This window comes from Hippopotamus amphibius, chromosome 15, assembly GCF_030028045.1.
Source record: "Hippopotamus amphibius kiboko isolate mHipAmp2 chromosome 15, mHipAmp2.hap2, whole genome shotgun sequence".
Classification (NCBI taxonomy): domain Eukaryota; kingdom Metazoa; phylum Chordata; class Mammalia; order Artiodactyla; family Hippopotamidae; genus Hippopotamus; species Hippopotamus amphibius.
The window spans coordinates 40,395,032-40,411,490 of NC_080200.1; the positions used below are offsets into that span (position 1 = coordinate 40,395,032).

At 34.9% G+C, this 16,459-nt stretch overlaps 1 protein-coding gene across 3 annotated transcripts in view; it reads left to right on the forward strand.

Moving 5' to 3' along the window:
* Positions 1 to 16,459, forward strand: part of NUP155 (nucleoporin 155) — a 70,394-nt gene that overhangs the window by 33,215 nt on the left and 20,720 nt on the right. For all 3 annotated transcript variants that reach the window (XM_057708975.1, XM_057708977.1, XM_057708976.1), the window contains 10 exons: positions 436 to 502; positions 1,531 to 1,646; positions 7,065 to 7,162; positions 9,608 to 9,738; positions 11,925 to 12,116; positions 12,781 to 12,919; positions 13,592 to 13,727; positions 14,789 to 14,942; positions 15,146 to 15,250; positions 15,926 to 16,080. In XM_057708975.1, coding sequence (XP_057564958.1) covers positions 436 to 502; positions 1,531 to 1,646; positions 7,065 to 7,162; positions 9,608 to 9,738; positions 11,925 to 12,116; positions 12,781 to 12,919; positions 13,592 to 13,727; positions 14,789 to 14,942; positions 15,146 to 15,250; positions 15,926 to 16,080 — 1,293 coding nt within the window. The remainder of the gene's footprint in view (positions 1 to 435; positions 503 to 1,530; positions 1,647 to 7,064; positions 7,163 to 9,607; positions 9,739 to 11,924; positions 12,117 to 12,780; positions 12,920 to 13,591; positions 13,728 to 14,788; positions 14,943 to 15,145; positions 15,251 to 15,925; positions 16,081 to 16,459) is intronic.

Here is a 16,459-nt window from a genome sequence, read left to right on the forward strand (position 1 = left end):
AGTTGTAGCAGATGGGCTCCTTAGTTGCAACTCACTGGCTCCTTAGTTGTGACATGCAAACTCCTTGTTGTGGCATGCGTATGGGATCTAGTTCCCTGACCAGGGATCAAACCTGGGCCCCCTGCATTGGGGGAGCAGAGTCTTACCCACTGACCACCAGGGAAGTCCCTAGAACTCATTTTATAAACTTCCTTGTTTACAATTTATTACCCAGAGTCTTTGATTTTCTCCAGCAGTATTTCGTTATGTGAAATGACTTAGATCTGTCAGGTTTGGAAATTTTCCTGGTTTTTTTGTTCTTTCAGATAACTTATATTAAATGAAGTCATTGCTACACTTTGAAAACTAAATAAACACGTAGAAAGGATCTTACTACATATTGTAATTGTTTTTATTCATATACAGCACAATCATTAAAACACTTTTTTGTTCCAGAAACATCTGGGATGCTAGTTTAGTTGTGGAGAGAGTATTCAAGAGTGGCAACAGAGAGATAACTGCAGTAAGTGTGTTGTATAATAGTGTTCCATTATTTCTTTGTAACCAGTTTATGTTATTAAAGGGTAACTAGATTGTTTCATAGTTCTTGATGTTATAAATGACATGCAATGATGATTTATGTACGTGTTTGTGTGCTTGTCCAATAAACTGTTCACCCCGAGTTATATCTCAGCTCTTTCACTTACAACTGAACAGTAAATCTCTTAACATTTCACAACCTGATATGTCACAGTAAAGTGAGAGTGTGTCTCCCTCATAATGTTATGAGGGCTAGATAGAGTCAGTCCTAATACTTAATATTGCTCAAAGTTACGATTTAATATTTTGCTTATAAGCCCCCAAGCTCTATGAACCTAGCACTAGTTTCCATGCATTGGCATACTTTCCAGAGTGCTTTAAGAAACAGAAATTTGTATTATCATAAATTCAGGTAGTAAGTTTTTTTTTAATGTGAAGTATGCATGCAATTTATTTTAAGCTTTTTAAAATGGAAAGGTACTAAATATCTTTTTAACTCTGATACTCTTAAATCTTCTAAGAATCAGGATGTGTTTACTTAACATAGTATATGATTCCATTTATGTGAATTTCGAACAGGCAAAAGCAATCTATATTCTATGATAGAGCTTAGAAAAGCGGTCGGTTACCTGGGAGATAGACTGTCTAATGACTAGAAAAGGGGCAATAGAGAACTTTCTTGGGTGTTGGAAATATTCTATATTGTGGTCTGGGTGGTGACTATATTAAGATATAAAAAGTTATCAAGGCATTCACTTAAGATTTGTGTGTTTTACTGTCAGTAAATTATACCTCATTAAAACCAGAGCATCAGGGGAGGGATGTGGTTGTCTAGCCCTTTTTCTGGTCACCAAGTGTAAATTGATATAAGAAATAACTTTACTGTTTGTGAAGATAGGTTCCCTCAAAATTAAAACTTAATATTCAATTATGGGTATACAAAGTATGTGTTTTTTATAGATACTTTTTTTCATTGTTTTTAAATTTTTGAAAATATTTCCTTTCTTTCAGATTGAAAGTAGTGTTCCTTCCCAACTACTGGAGTCAGTGCTACAAGAACTGAAAGGTTTGCAAGAATTTCTAGACAGAAACTCCCAATTTACAGGAGGACCATTAGGAAATCCAAAGTAAGAATAAATAGGATTTATTTGCCTTTTTTTCTCTGAGATTTAATTTACATATTATAAAATTCATCCTTTTAAAAAGTTTCATGGTATTTAGTATATTCATAAGGTTAAAATATCATCACCACTGTCTAATTCCAGAACTTTTGCATCACACCAAAAAGAAACCCTATACCCATTAACAATCACTCCGTGTCTTAATTCAAGCTGAAATAACAAAAATACCATAAACTGACTGACTTAGACAGCAAACATTTATGAAAGATAAATATTTCATAAATGTTTGTTTATGAAAGATAAATTCTTCTTCCAGACTCCTCTTCTGGAGGCTAGACGTCTGAGATAGGGTTGCCAGCATGGTCAAGTTCTAGTGAGGACCTTCTTCATGGTTTGCAGGCAGCTGCTGTCTTTCTTTGTCCTTACGTGGCAGAGAGAAAACCAGACAGCAAGTTCTCTGGTTTCTTCTTATAAGGGTAGTAAGCTCATTATGGGGCTCCACCCTCATGACCTCACCTTAACCTAATTCCCTCCCAAAGGCCCCACCTCCAAATACCATCGCTTTGGGAATTACTATATGAATTTGGTGGGACACAAACATTCATTGCATAGCATTTGAAGTTGCCCTTCCCCCAGTCCCTGGCAAATACTAGTGCACTCTTTCTCTCTATGGACCTGCCATATTTTGATCTTTTATATAAATGGAAACTTACAATATGTGACCTTTTGTTTTTGGCTTCTTTCTCTTAGCATAATATTGTCACAGTTCACATGTTGTAGTGTGTATCTAGTACTTGGTTTCATTTTTCAGTTCATCATTTGATGCATGTTTGGCTTGTTTCAGCTTTTTTTCTTTTTCTTTTTATTGATTTTTTTGGTTTTTATTGAAGTATGGTTGATTTACAGTGTTGTGTATTTCAGCTTGTTGGCTATTATGAATAATGCTGATATGAACATTCCTGTAAAAGTTGTTGTGTGGACACATGTTTAGGATGAACATTTTTGTTGTTGTTATTATAAAAGTAATATGGACTTGTAAGAAATTCACATCACTCCTCCAATGAATTAATTAGAAGTATAACTGTGAATTTTTAAATCATATATGAATATACATTTCTTTTTTTAATAAAATTTTTAAAGGTTACACTCCAGTTACAGTTACTAAAAGCTAATTGGCTACATTCTTTTGCCATACAGTACATCCTCGTAGCCTATCGTATACCCGTTAGTTTGTACCACTCACTCCCCTACCCTTATATTGCCCACCCTGGCACCCCCTCCCCCACTGGTAACCACTAGTTTGTTCTCTGTATCTGTGAGTCTGCTTCTTTTTTGTTATATCCACTAGTTTGTTGTATTTTTTAGATTCCACATATAAGTGATATTATACAGCATTTGTCTTTATTTGACTTATTTCACTTAGCATAATGCCCTCCAAGTCCATCCACATTGCTGCAAGTGACAAAATTTCATTCTTTTTTGTGGCTGAGTAGTAGTCCACTGTAAAAATAGGATCTAGGTAGGCATACTTTTTGGAAACATGTTTACATTCAGTATATCCTTTAGAACATTCCAAATCAATAAGATAAATTTTATTTGTATTGGCTACATGTTATTCCATTGTATGCAAGCAATTAGTTGTATAACTCTGTTCATAATTAGGTTGTTTTTATTTCTTGATGGTTTAAACAGGATTCAGTGAGTATTCTTTATATGTGTTTGTGTACTTGTTCAGTTATATTCAGATGAATTTCTTTAGACGTAAAATTTGGGGGCAGAAGGGCCTTTAAAAATGTTGGTATGTAGTATTTGGTTGTCCCCTGATCAACCACTTTTTTTAATTTTTAGCCTTTGGAACTCTTTTAAGTGTATCCTAACATGTATATATCAGTTTGTAGCCCTGCCACTTTTTAACTCAGTTTAAGAATCTTTGTCTTTTTAACCCCTACCTAGTATCTTACCTCCTCCCCCTGCTCTCTACCACTGTCCTTCCTATATAGCTGGAATTTTAGTTGGATGATTTTTTTTTTCTTTTTTTTCCCACCATTATGTCCTATTAATAGTTTCTAAGCAGTTTATTGAACTACACGATTGTAGCTTCAATTGTAATCTTCAGTTTTGTAACCTACTACTTTGCTAATTCCTCTTTACTGTTTTTAGAAGTTTTTTTCATTGAGTTTTTTGGATTTTTCAAATGTCATCCTGTCATCTGCAAATAGATAGTTGTATCTTTTTCTTTCTAACCCTAATTGCTTTCTCCTGTTGGCATAGGCTAATATCTCCAACACAAGTTAAATAGTGGAGCTAATGGTGGGCATCCTGCTCTTACTCTTGACTTTAATGGGAAAGTGTGTGGTGTCTCCCCACTAAAGAAGATGCCTAGATATAGTTTAACATGCTAAGAGAGTATCCATCCATTTCTATTTTATTGAGTATTTTTATAAAGTGAGTATTGAAATATGTCAGATGTCTACATCTTATAGAGATGATCGTACAGCTGTTTTCCTTACGTTAACAGAATTATATTAACAGATTTCCTAATTTCTACCAACCCTTGCAACATTAGCTCACTGAATGAGAATTTTTAAATAGCTTTTTGAGATAAAATTTACAGACCATAATATTCACTTGTTTTAAATGTTTTATTTTAAGTCAGTTCGGTGACTTAGTAAATATGTAGAATATCTTCAGTCATGACAACAATCCATTTTTAGGCCATTTCCTTCATTTCAGAAACATCCGTCTTGTTCATTTGCCATCACTCCCCATTTCCACCCTTCAGCCCCAAACAGTTACTAGCGGATTCTGTCTCTGTAGATTTACGTATCCTTGACGTTTCATGTAAATGGAATCATACAGTATGTGGTCTTCAGAGTCTTAGAGTCTTTGTTTTGCTTCTTTGGGGGTGTTCCATGCACATACAGCCTGGGAGGTGAGCCCAGAAGTTGCGTTGATCGTATTCAGAATTAGGACATCTCCTCCTGCAACCTCGTCTTGCTCTGATTTCCCATGTAATTTCTAGCTCCCAGGGGCGTCTTTTACTGGTCCTCTGGATAGAAAGTCAGTTTTCACCCTCTTGTGGTCATACAGTTGTGCAGAAGTAGTGGTGCCTTTGGGGCAGAGCATCAAAAGAAATAACTGATTCCCTCCAAACTTTCTGGGCCTCAGGGCTCCCTTTTCTCAGTTCTTCTCCTCCAGTGTTTCTCAACCTTGGCACTGTAGACATTGTAGACCAGATAATTCTTCGTTGTGGGGGCTGTCTTGTGCATTGTAGGATGTTTAGGAGTCTCCTTGTCCTCTGCCTACTAGATACCAGTAGCTCTCCCCAGTTATGACTGTCAGAATGTCTCCAGACGTTGCTGAATGTTCCCTGGGAGTTGTACTCACCACTCTGTTTTGAGACTCAGTTCACCTTTGGACAAAGCCTAAAGATAAGGGAGTGGGAGGGTGGGAACCCAGTATACTGACCTCCATGCAGATTATCATTGCGTTTTGACTTCCCCTCCTCAATCTTTGTGCTGTTAGAGTCCCCAGGTGAGTAGTTGCTTTTTGTGTTGTGTCCAGAGTTCTCAGTTGTAGTCAGTGAGAGAGACTGTAGTAGGCTTACTCCATGTTGGCCGGCACCATCAGTCAATTTTTTTCATTTAGTATCATTATGTGAATCTGGCTTCAGATTTATTTAATGTGTTTCAATCCATTGCAGGTTGTTTTTTCAATGCAAAATTATCCTACCCTTTTGCCTCTTCAGACTGCTCTTGAGTCATTTCTGACAGTATTTGGTAACATCTTTGCTTTCTAGCATGACAGGACAGTCCAGGCTCATTTGGTACAATTCTTGCCCTGGAACTGGATTCAGCCATTTCTTTAGGGAGCACTGGTTTCTTTTGGAAGGAAAGGGTATTAGAGACTACAGCTAGAGGTATTAATTCCTACTGGTCATGATGTATGTTGTTTTGTTTATATTTTTTTTATAAAACAGACATATGAGTTTGTATTGTTTTTCAGTTCAGATTTAAAATTAAAGGGATTTTGCTGTTTCTTTTATAGTATATTTGTATTGCTTTTACCCCGAAAATCTTGTTTTCTAACATTGACAGTCACTTATGAACTTCATCCTACAATATACCTATTATAGCTTCAGTAGTCATACTTTTTTTTCTTCTTCTTCTTTTTTTCCTTTTTTTTTTTTTTGCCTTGCTGCATGGCTTGCAGGATCTTAGTTCCTTGATCAGGGATCAAACCCATGCCCTCTGCAGTGGAAGCTCAGAGTCTTAACCACTGGACAACTAGGGAATTCCCTGTAGTCATATACTTTTTAAGTTAAAATCTTAATCTAAATTTCATTTAATGTTAGGTACCAAAGAAAAATTCTTCCTGAAAGTTCTTTTTTTTTTTTTTTTTTAATTAAAAAAAAACTTTTTAAAAATTTTTGGCTGCGCTAGGCAGCATGTGGGATCTTAGTTCCCGGAACAGGGATTGAACCTGTGCCCCCTGCAGTAGAAGCATGGAATCTTAACCACTGGACTGCCAGGGAAGTCCTTTTTTTTTTTTTTAATGGAAGTAGAGTTGATTTACAACATTATATTAGTTTCATGTGTACAGCATTGTGATTCAATATTTTTACAGATTGTACTCCACTGAAAGTTATTACAGAGTAATGGTTATAATTCCCTGTGCTGTACAATGCATCCTTGTTGCTTATCTGTTTTATACCTAGTATTTTGTATCTCTTAATCTTGTACCTCTAATTTGTCCCTCCCCTTTTCCCTTTCTCACTTGGTAACTACTAGTTTGTTTTCTGTGCCTGTGAGTCTGTTTCTGTTTTGCATATACATTTTTTAAGTTCATCATTCTTTTCTTTGCATCCCTGAAGTTGCATTAAGAGCTGAAATAATGAGATTCTTCACCAAATGGACACTAAATGCTTTTATTAGCTCATTTCTCTCAGTGACCAGTATTTCCTGACAGCAGGTTCTTTGCTTTTTACTTTTGTCCTGAAGTTTTCACATCTGTAAAGTGGGATTCTTAATAATACATACCTTACAAAGTTGTTGTATTACATTAAATCATTGGTGGGGACAGAAAGCAGGTGTTTGACAAGAGGAAGCTATTGTTATTATCCATTTACTCTCAGTGAAAATTTAAGTATCTGAGAGATTAAAATGCTCCGGGTGTAAATTGTTGTATATGTCAGTGACTCTTTCACTGATCTACAGAGGAAAAGAATATTTACAACATATTCCAGCTCATTATATACAGAATAGGCAATTTATAGAGACAGAAGGTAGATTAGCTGTTGCTTAGGGTAGGGCGGGAGAAATGAAAATTGACTGCTAATGGAAAGTGGGTAAAAATGTTCTAAAATTAGGTTGTGGTAGTAGTTGCACAACTCTATGAATATACTTTCTGGAATTTCTGTTTCAGTACTACTGCTAAAGTGCAGCAGAGGCTGATAGGATTCATGCGTCCTGAAAATGGAAATACCCAGCAAATGCAACAGGAGCTGCAGAGGAAGTTTCATGGTAAATTATTGCTTCTGATCAGTTAAATGTATGTGACTGCAGTAAAGAGTTTTACTAGGTGAATAGAGAGACATCTCTTGATAAGATCGTTTGTGGTAACTAATATTTTTATTAAAATAATGTTAGTATGATTTAAAAAGTAAGATAATATGGACATCATGTATTTCCATAACTTTCAGCTCAAAAATTATTTTCATTTCTTCTACCAGAAAATATGATACATGCCCCCTTTTTTTTTTCCCTTTTCCCTTTTTTTTTTTAAAATTTTTGTGTATGTGTGTATGTGTTTTGGCTGGATCCATGGCTTGTGGGATTTTAGTTCCCCAACCAGGGATTGAACCCTGGCCCCCTGCAGTGGAAGCTCGGAATCCTAACCACTGGACTGCCAGGGAATTCCACTATACACACCTTTTTCAATGAATTTCTTTATTATGCTAAAATATACATAACATAAAATTTACCACTTAGACCATTTTTAAGTGTACAGTTCAGTGGCATCCAGTAAGTTCACATTGTACTGTAGCATGGTGACTACAAATATCACCGCTATCTGTCTCCAGAACATTTTCATCTTTCTAGGCTAAAACTCTGTACCCATGAACAATAACTCCCCATCTTCCCCTGCCCTCAACCCCTGACAACCACCTTTTTTTTTCCTGTGTGAATTTTGCTACTGTGTACCTCATGTAAGTGGAGTCATACAGTATTGGTCTTTTTGTGACTGCCTTATTTCACATAGCATATAATGTCTTCAGAGTTCACATGCTTTGTGGCACGTGTCAAAATTTCCTTCCTTGTTGAGACGGAATAGTACTCCATTGTGCATATCGACCACATTTTGTTTATCCTTTGGTCTGTTGGTGGACACTTAGATTGCCTTCACCTTTGGGGTATTGTGAATAATCCTGCTATGAACATGGTGTACAAATAGAGAAATTTGAGTCCCTACTTTTAATTCTTTTATTATATATCCAGAAGTATAATTGCTGGATTATGTTTAGTTTTATTTTTAATTTTTTGAGGATCCACCGTAAGTTTTCCATGGCAACTATACCATGGTGTTGGTACATTTCCACCAGTAGTACACAGAGTATTCCAGTTTCTCCACATTGTCATCAGTAATTTTTCTTTTTCTTTCTTTTTTTAAAAAGATTTATATCCTAATGTATGTGAAGTGGTATTTCTTATAGAGTTTAAAATGTGAATCAAATGTTAGGTTGTGTTTTGTTTCAATCTATTGTTGTAAAAAGTAACAACTAAGGAAAGAGCAAGGGAACTGAAAAGTTCTTATAACCATTAATTATTCCAGATGCGAATTGGAATAGTAATAAAATACTGTTTAAATTTTGCCTGGCATTCAGTTTTTTTTAAAGTTCTTTTTTGCCTTTTGTTTTTTTGAGCCAATTATTCTGTCTGTTAGAACTTTGCTAATAAAGACTTAGCTATTTACTTTTGTCCCAACATACTTTCTTTCCTTCCTGCTGCACCTAGTTTTCTGTTCACTGTTTTGTAAATTCTTTAATACTTCTTTGCAGATAAGCTTGACAATATTCAAGCATTGGTAAGGGTTTTTACAAAGGGAAGCACTGAAATTGCTGGCAGTATATGCTGAAATGACCACTCTGGATAGCAATTTGATCATATATAGTAAAAACTAAAAGTGCATATTGCATTCAAAGCCAGCAGTTTCGCTTGTAGGTATATATTCAGGAGCAGTCTTTATCAGACATTTTTCCCACAACAAGTAATAATTTTTACATTGTGATCCAGATGTTTCAAAGCATACACACACAACTGAACAAAATTTTAAGAAATAACTACCTATTTTATACTCTGATTTTTTTTTTCCTTTTTCATTCTGTTTCCTATTTAAGGGGGAAAAAAATCTGTCATGAAAAATCTGACTGAATTGATTTCATGATTCACCAGTGCATCTTAATTTGAAAAACAGCCCTAGCAAAACCTGACTATGTTTTCAAGGAGAGTTTTTTAAAGGATATTTATTGCATTATTGTTTTAGTAGCAAAACATTGGAAGCAACGGAAATGTCCTTCAGGTGGAAAATGGGCCTAAGTGTGGTATACTTACATAATGGAACACACAGCAATTAAAACAAATGTATTGATACTAGATTTGTATTTATCAGTATGGGTAGCCTGTGAAGATATAACTGGGCAGAAAAGGCAGTGGTGTAAATTGTCTAAAAACAGCAACATTTTTGCTGTTTACATATGCACCCTCGCAGAAGCACTTATATATAGTGAGAGGGTAAAACCATGAATTCAACAACTCGTGATCGTGGTTGCCTGTGATGAGAGGAAGGAAAACAATGAGGATTTCAACCTTAACTGTAGTTGTCTTTATTTGAGATAAAGTCTTGTTTTACTTAAAATAAAACTTAACCTGTCATTTTGTAAAACTTCATGAGTTATGTTTTGTAATTAGAGGCTCAACTGAGTGAAAAGGTTTCACTTCAGGCAATCCAGCAGTTGGTTCGAAAATCATACCAGGCTCTGGCTTTATGGAAACTTCTTTGTGAACATCAGTTCACTGTCATTGTAGGAGAACTTCAGAAGGTAGGATATTTTTCCCCTAAGATCATACTATAAATTCTATGCTTTGTTTTCTTTTGAGTGAACTTTAATCTTGCACTTAGGCTCAGAAGGGGATTATTTTGGGAAGCATTTAGGTTATGATCAGATTAGTGTGTTATAAGAAAATTGCACCAAAGCATAACTTGAGGGATTCATTATCAAAACCACAAGTTATAACAGTATATTAGAACTTTGTTGTGATATGTGAATGAACTCTACCAAAAATATTTTTCAAACAGTAGCTTGTAACCTTTATTTGGGCTACAGATCCCTTTGGGAATCTGGTCAAAACTCTTTCTCCTCGCCTTCTAAGAATCCATACAGATACATACATAAAATTTTTGCATGTAATTTCAAGAAGTCCAGTGACCTAAATTAAACATCCCTGCTTTAAAGAAAAATGTTTGCCACTGTAGGAAATGAATGGTTCATGTTTCTCTTGCTGTCCTCATTGAAATCCTTTTTAAGGATAAAGGTAATTTGTATTTATCTAAGTGTTAGGTCATTTGGGGGAATGTATTGCTACCTATTAATTTAATTGTGAGCATTTCTAAACATACACAAAAGTAGAGCAAGTAAAACAGCTAATCCCCCATCCACAATTTATTTGTATTCAGCATTTTCACAATTTTACAACCTTTGCTTAATCTATCCCTTTTCTTTACTGAATTATTTTTTAAGTAGATCCCTGACATCATGTCCTTTCATTTCTATATACTTTGGTATGTATTCCTTTAAAAAGCTGGCCATTTTCTTGAATACCAATGTCATTATCACATTTAGCAGTATTAGCACTAACTCTTTGGTAGCATCTAAAATAATGAAATTTCTGTGTCTTAAAAATATCTTTTTGGGGACTTCCCTGGTGGCAAAGTGGTTAAGACTCCCAGTGCAAGGGGCCCAGTTTCGATCCCTAGTCAGGGAACTAGATCCCACATGCATGCCACAACTAAGGAGTCCGCATGCCATAACTAAGACCTGGTGCAAACAAACAAAACATTAAATAAATAGTAAAACAAACTTAAACATGTGTAGTGTCTATAGCCTTCACATTATTTAAAAAATGTATCTTTTTATAGATTGGTTCATTCTAATCAGAATCTAAACAGTTGATTTACTCATTGAATTTGGTTGTTAGTTCTCTTAATTCTCTCAATCTAGAGCAGTTTTCTCTCTCTCTCTCTCTCTCTCTCTCTCTCTCTCTCTCTCTCTCGGCTTTTTGGTGTTGTGTTTTTTTTGTTTTTTTTTTTTTGGCTATTGCCTTGTAGGCATCAGGTCATCAGTCTTGTAGAATGAATGTTCAGCATTCTGAGGTTGTCTATACCTTCCTTGTAGTGAACTTGTTCATCTATTTCCTGAATTTTCTGTGAAATGGAAGTCAAGTCTACAGAGGCTTGATAAGTTCAGGTCCATTTATCTGAGAAAGAATAGCACATACTTTTTTTTTTTCTCTTTTAAAAACTCAAGTGAGTATGTTTAATTATGAAAGCTGTTTTCTTTTCCATGCCAGGTAGAATAATGATTTTTAGTTTTATTGACTGATAAGCATAATGTAGGTCAGTTTTTAGCCTAGGTATCTTTTTTGTGATCTATCTTCAAAGCTTTCCTTCCCTGTATGCTCAAGGAATGCAAATTCAATATTAATCCAAAAAATTTGAACATAGCCTGTATATTTGCTGGAATTTAGAAAAAAAATTGTCAAATCACTAAACAGAATGTTACTATAGTATAAATCACCTCAATACTTCAGAACTTCATTTTAGCAAGTAAATTTGTTCAAAATGAGATCAAACTCCAATATTAGAAGTGCTTGAATAATAGAATTAGCATATTTTGGAAAGATAAATGTAAGCTGAAGATTTTTTAATGTAGCTAATTGATTCTTTTTTCCTGTTTATAACTAAGGTCAGGAGGCCTGGCTCAAATTTTGACTCCACCTGGGCTTTGCTTTCCTCATTTGTAAAGTGAGAGATTTGGAATAGGAATACTGTGGGTTCTTATAGTTTAGTATATTTTATGTTTCGAATTATAGAGTATTAATTATCTACCTTATACATATTAGCATATATATTAATGTTTTGATTATTTTATTAAAGAAATTTCATTCTGTGTGGAAACAGAGTATTCCTGTATTTTGGTCAAAAAAGGATTTTCTCTTATACTGCTAGGAATTTCAAGAACAGTTGAAAATCACCACCTTTAAAGATCTGGTCATCAGGGACAAGGAACTGACCGGGGCATTAATTGCTTCTCTAATCAACTGCTACATCAGAGATAATGCTGCTGTTGATGGCATTAGTTTACACTTACAGGACATCTGCCCACTTCTGTATAGCACTGATGATGCAGTTTGCTCTAAGGTACGATGCTTTGTTACCTGCTTCAGTGTTTCTTACAGGAGGTTTCGTGGTATGACAAAAAGCACGCTAGAACTGTAATCAAAAACTGTTGTCTTTTATTTGACATATGACCTTCAGTAGGTCTCTTAACCTTTCATGGCCTCAGAATCCTTATCTGTAAGAAAGGGGTTGGAATATATCATTTCTTAAAATCTATATATAAATTTTTCATAAAGAATGTTTGATAGTATTTCTGGACCATATTTTAAAAATGGTTAAATATGTCTTTCCTTAAAAATTAAGAAAAAAAACACTGAAACTTTGTAGTAAATTAGAGTTAATTGGACAATTTTTATTGATCCTTTCCTACAGGTGAAAAAAAATTAAAAAATCAGTGTTGCTCGGACTGCCTGCTGACTAATAATGTATTGACTAGGCAAGAGATTTACCAGTCAAAAGCTGTCTTGCTTAACATGTTTGTGAGAGGAATTAAGAATAGCTAGGATTTTTTGATCAAAAACTTTTCTGCCTAAAATTAAGAAGTAAGTTTGTAGAGTTGCTTTTATCTTTGATGATAATAAACCAGATGTAAATTTAGACATAGACTAAATAAAACTTGTATTGACAGCATCATCTATGTGCTTGATTTTATATCTTTTTAAGTTCTTGTCATCTCTACTTCTAGGCAAATGAGCTTCTCCAGCGTTCCCGACAAGTTCAGAATAAGATTGAAAAGGAAAGAATGTTAAGGGAATCATTAAAGGAGTATCAGAAAATCAGCAATCAAGTGGACCTGTCCAATGTTTGTGCTCAGTATAGACAAGGTGAGAAACAAAACGTCCTTCATACCTTCTGCTTAACTCAGAGGCAAATCTTTCTTCAGCTTTCAGTGGCCCAAGTGATACGACATAGGAAATTCATTTCTTGTGTCTTAGTATTTGATGACTGTACCAGCTTCTGGAAAAGCTATAATGCTCTTTATGTCTTGAGATGTGTAACTTTTTAACATTGGAATTTCAGTCCTATTCCAGTTAAATTACTATCCATGTTGGATTCCTTTCTGGGTTAATTTATTTTTTAGATGCTTTAGATTCTTTTGACTAATTTTAAAAAATATTACCTGTCTGCTCACTTTAAAATTACTTTAAATCAAATCTAACATGATGTAGTAACTGTTAGTACAGGTACTAGTTTGAATCCTAAGATTTTTTTTTCTATCAAGGAACTGCAACCCTTCTTCTTGTTATTTTAAATATGAAATTTTTTTTTGTAATGAAGAAAATACATTTAATAGCTGCCTTTTAGGCATGTTGGAACCCAGTTCTTTGATAGAGTCATCAGAAACATTTTCTATGATGTTGTCACCTGGGTGACTGATGTGCAGTAGAAACCTTACAGTAGTAAACATAACCTTGATCAGTGTTTTTATAATCCAGCTAAAGAAAATATATCCACTTAATAATATGCCTTAACTGTGTCCTTTGTCTTTCTGATAGTGCGGTTTTATGAGGGTGTGGTGGAGCTCTCTCTTACTGCTGCAGAGAAAAAAGATCCTCAGGGTCTTGGACTTCATTTCTATAAACATGGAGAACCAGAAGAAGACATCGTTGGACTTCAGGCTTTCCAAGAAAGGTGAGGTTTATCACCTTAGCAAATGCAACTTTATGAATATAGACTTCCCTTTGTATAGTTTGATTGATGGTATTAGGAGAATAATATTTCAAGTACAACTCTTATAAAATTAAATTATGCTTTCACCTAAAAATGTCTTATTTTATCAAAGGTGTGAATCAATATTATAATTATTAGCCTAGGGATAAAATTACAGTCTGGTGGGAATTCTTAAAGACTTAATTATGTTTTTGAACTTGCCTCTGTGGTTTTCCGGAGATTGTATTAATGTCCTTTTTTTTTTTTTTTTTTTAATAAATTTATGTGTTTACTTTATTTATTGGCTGTGTTGGGTCTTCGTTGCTGCACACAGGCTTTCTCTAGTTGCTGCGAGCGGGGGCTACTCTTCATTGTGGTGCACAGGCTCCTCATTGTCGTGGCTTCTCTTGTTGTGGAGCATGGGCCCTAGGCGCATGGGCTTCAGTAGTTGCGGCACATGGGCTCAGTAGTTGTGGCTCACGGGCTCTAGAGCACAGGCTCAGTAGCTGTGGCTCACGGGCTCTAGAGCACAGGCTCAGTAGTTGTGGTGCACAGGGTTAGTTGCTCTGTGGCATGTGGAATCTTCCCAGGGCAGGGCTTGAACCCATGTCCCCTGCATTGGCAGGCAGATTCCTTACCACTGCACCACCTAGGAAGTCCTAATGTCCATTTTAAATGCAGTTACTTTTTTGGGAACAAAACTGCTGCCTCACCCACCCCACCTGCGACATCTGGTTCTGGATGAAGATTAGTATTTTAAAAGATGATTTATAAATGCTCACAGATTATTAGAGACTGCTAAAATTTAAAAAAAAAATTTAAGTATGTCCATAAAGTAAATATGAAACCAATCTGTTTCATTTTTGTGACTTTAACCTTTTAAGCAAATGCTTCTCAAGACTATTGAGAAAGCATATGATTTGTATTCTTTTTGATATCAAAGTGTGTGTATTTTCTCCAAAATTATCTTTGTATTTCAATTAGATAAGATAAACCAATTACTAACTAAATCATGTAATTGCTCCTTTTTCATTGTTTTTCAGGTTAAACAGTTACAAGTGCATTACAGATACACTTCAAGAACTGGTAAATCAAAGTAAGGCTGCTCCTCAGTCTCCCAGTGTACCCAAAAAACCTGGTCCTCCGGTGCTGTCCTCCGATCCCAATATGCTAAGTAATGAAGAAGCAGGACATCATGTAAGGGACATAGCATATTTTCGTTCTGAAGATACACTGTGTTTAGGTGCTCTGTGTGGTGGTGGCTGCATAATCATCTTGGGAAGGGTAGTAGCTCTTAGAACTTAACATTTAAGGATTCTTGATGTCTTGCCAGAAGATTTATAAAGCTAAGGGATCATGTCGAGCCTTTGTACTAATTTTTACTGTTTTCTTTATTTTAGTTTGAACAAATGCTTAAATTGTCTCAAAGATCCAAAGATGAACTCTTTAGTATTGCCCTTTATAATTGGCTAATACAAGCTGACCTTGCAGATAAACTGCTACAGGTAAAAAGTATATTTTATACCAATATTGTTAATTTATATTTTTAAGTAGCATAACTCAATGGGTTAATAAGCACATATATAGTTATAAGGAAATTCAGTTTTTCACCGTGTACCAACCATTAGTTGTCACTGAAAAGCCGAGTAATGTAATACCGTTTCCTAGTGAGCAAAGTAGTCTGTTGCTCTAATTTTCTTGTTATTTGGAAGCTGATTGGGATTGTTTATATTGTGGGGTGAACTTCAATGGATTATGAGTTAGGAGACTTGAACTTTGTCTTAGCTCTACTATTAAGCTATTTCACAAATGTCCTTTCACTACCCTAAGTCATAATGTTCCTCATTCTGTAAAATGAATATATGGCTTTGATAATTGCAAGGATGCCTTTGAGCTCAGAATCTAGGAATCAATAGCTGTGTTCTCAAAGTCTATTAAAAGATTTGTAGTTGGATTATAATAAATTATTTTTATCAACCTAATGCGACTATCATAGAGGTTCTTTAACTGTGGTAAAACAATCATTTATAATGAGAAAAATTGCCCTCTCTTATCTGTTACTGGATTATAATATTGCTTATGTATTCATAAAACAAGGCATACCTATAAAATGATATTTTTATTATCTAAAGAGTGAGTGGTAGTCAGAAAATGTTTCTGAGTAACTGTACAATTTCCAGATTGCTTCTCCATTTCTGGAGCCACATCTAGTCCGAATGGCCAAAGTTGATCAAAACAAAGTTCGTTACATGGATTTACTCTGGAGGTATTATGAGAAGAACAGAAGTTTCAGCAGTGCTGCTCGTGTCCTATCCAAATTGGCTGACATGCATAGGTAAGGCCTGATATTCTCACTGTGACGGATAATTGGTAACTGGGCTAAACTTAGTTACACCCAGATTTCAGATATTAAATAAAACCTGATTCATGTTATACATATATAGAATTTTTGCGCTTTTACTTAAATTTACCTAAAGTTTATAGTTTTCTCTTTTTGTTTGTTTTGTTTTCAGTAATGTGTAGCAGGTACCAAATACCTCCTACTAAATAGACTATTCAAACCATATTCTAAATCCTCTTCTTTGAAGCGTGTCTTTAGATTCTTCCCTACTAACCGCTGTTAATTACCGTGGTTAATTAAAAGGACAAAAAAGACTTCTCAAAGTCTTTATAATTTTAAATGTTTAACAAATTCCATGCTAATTTCCTCTACT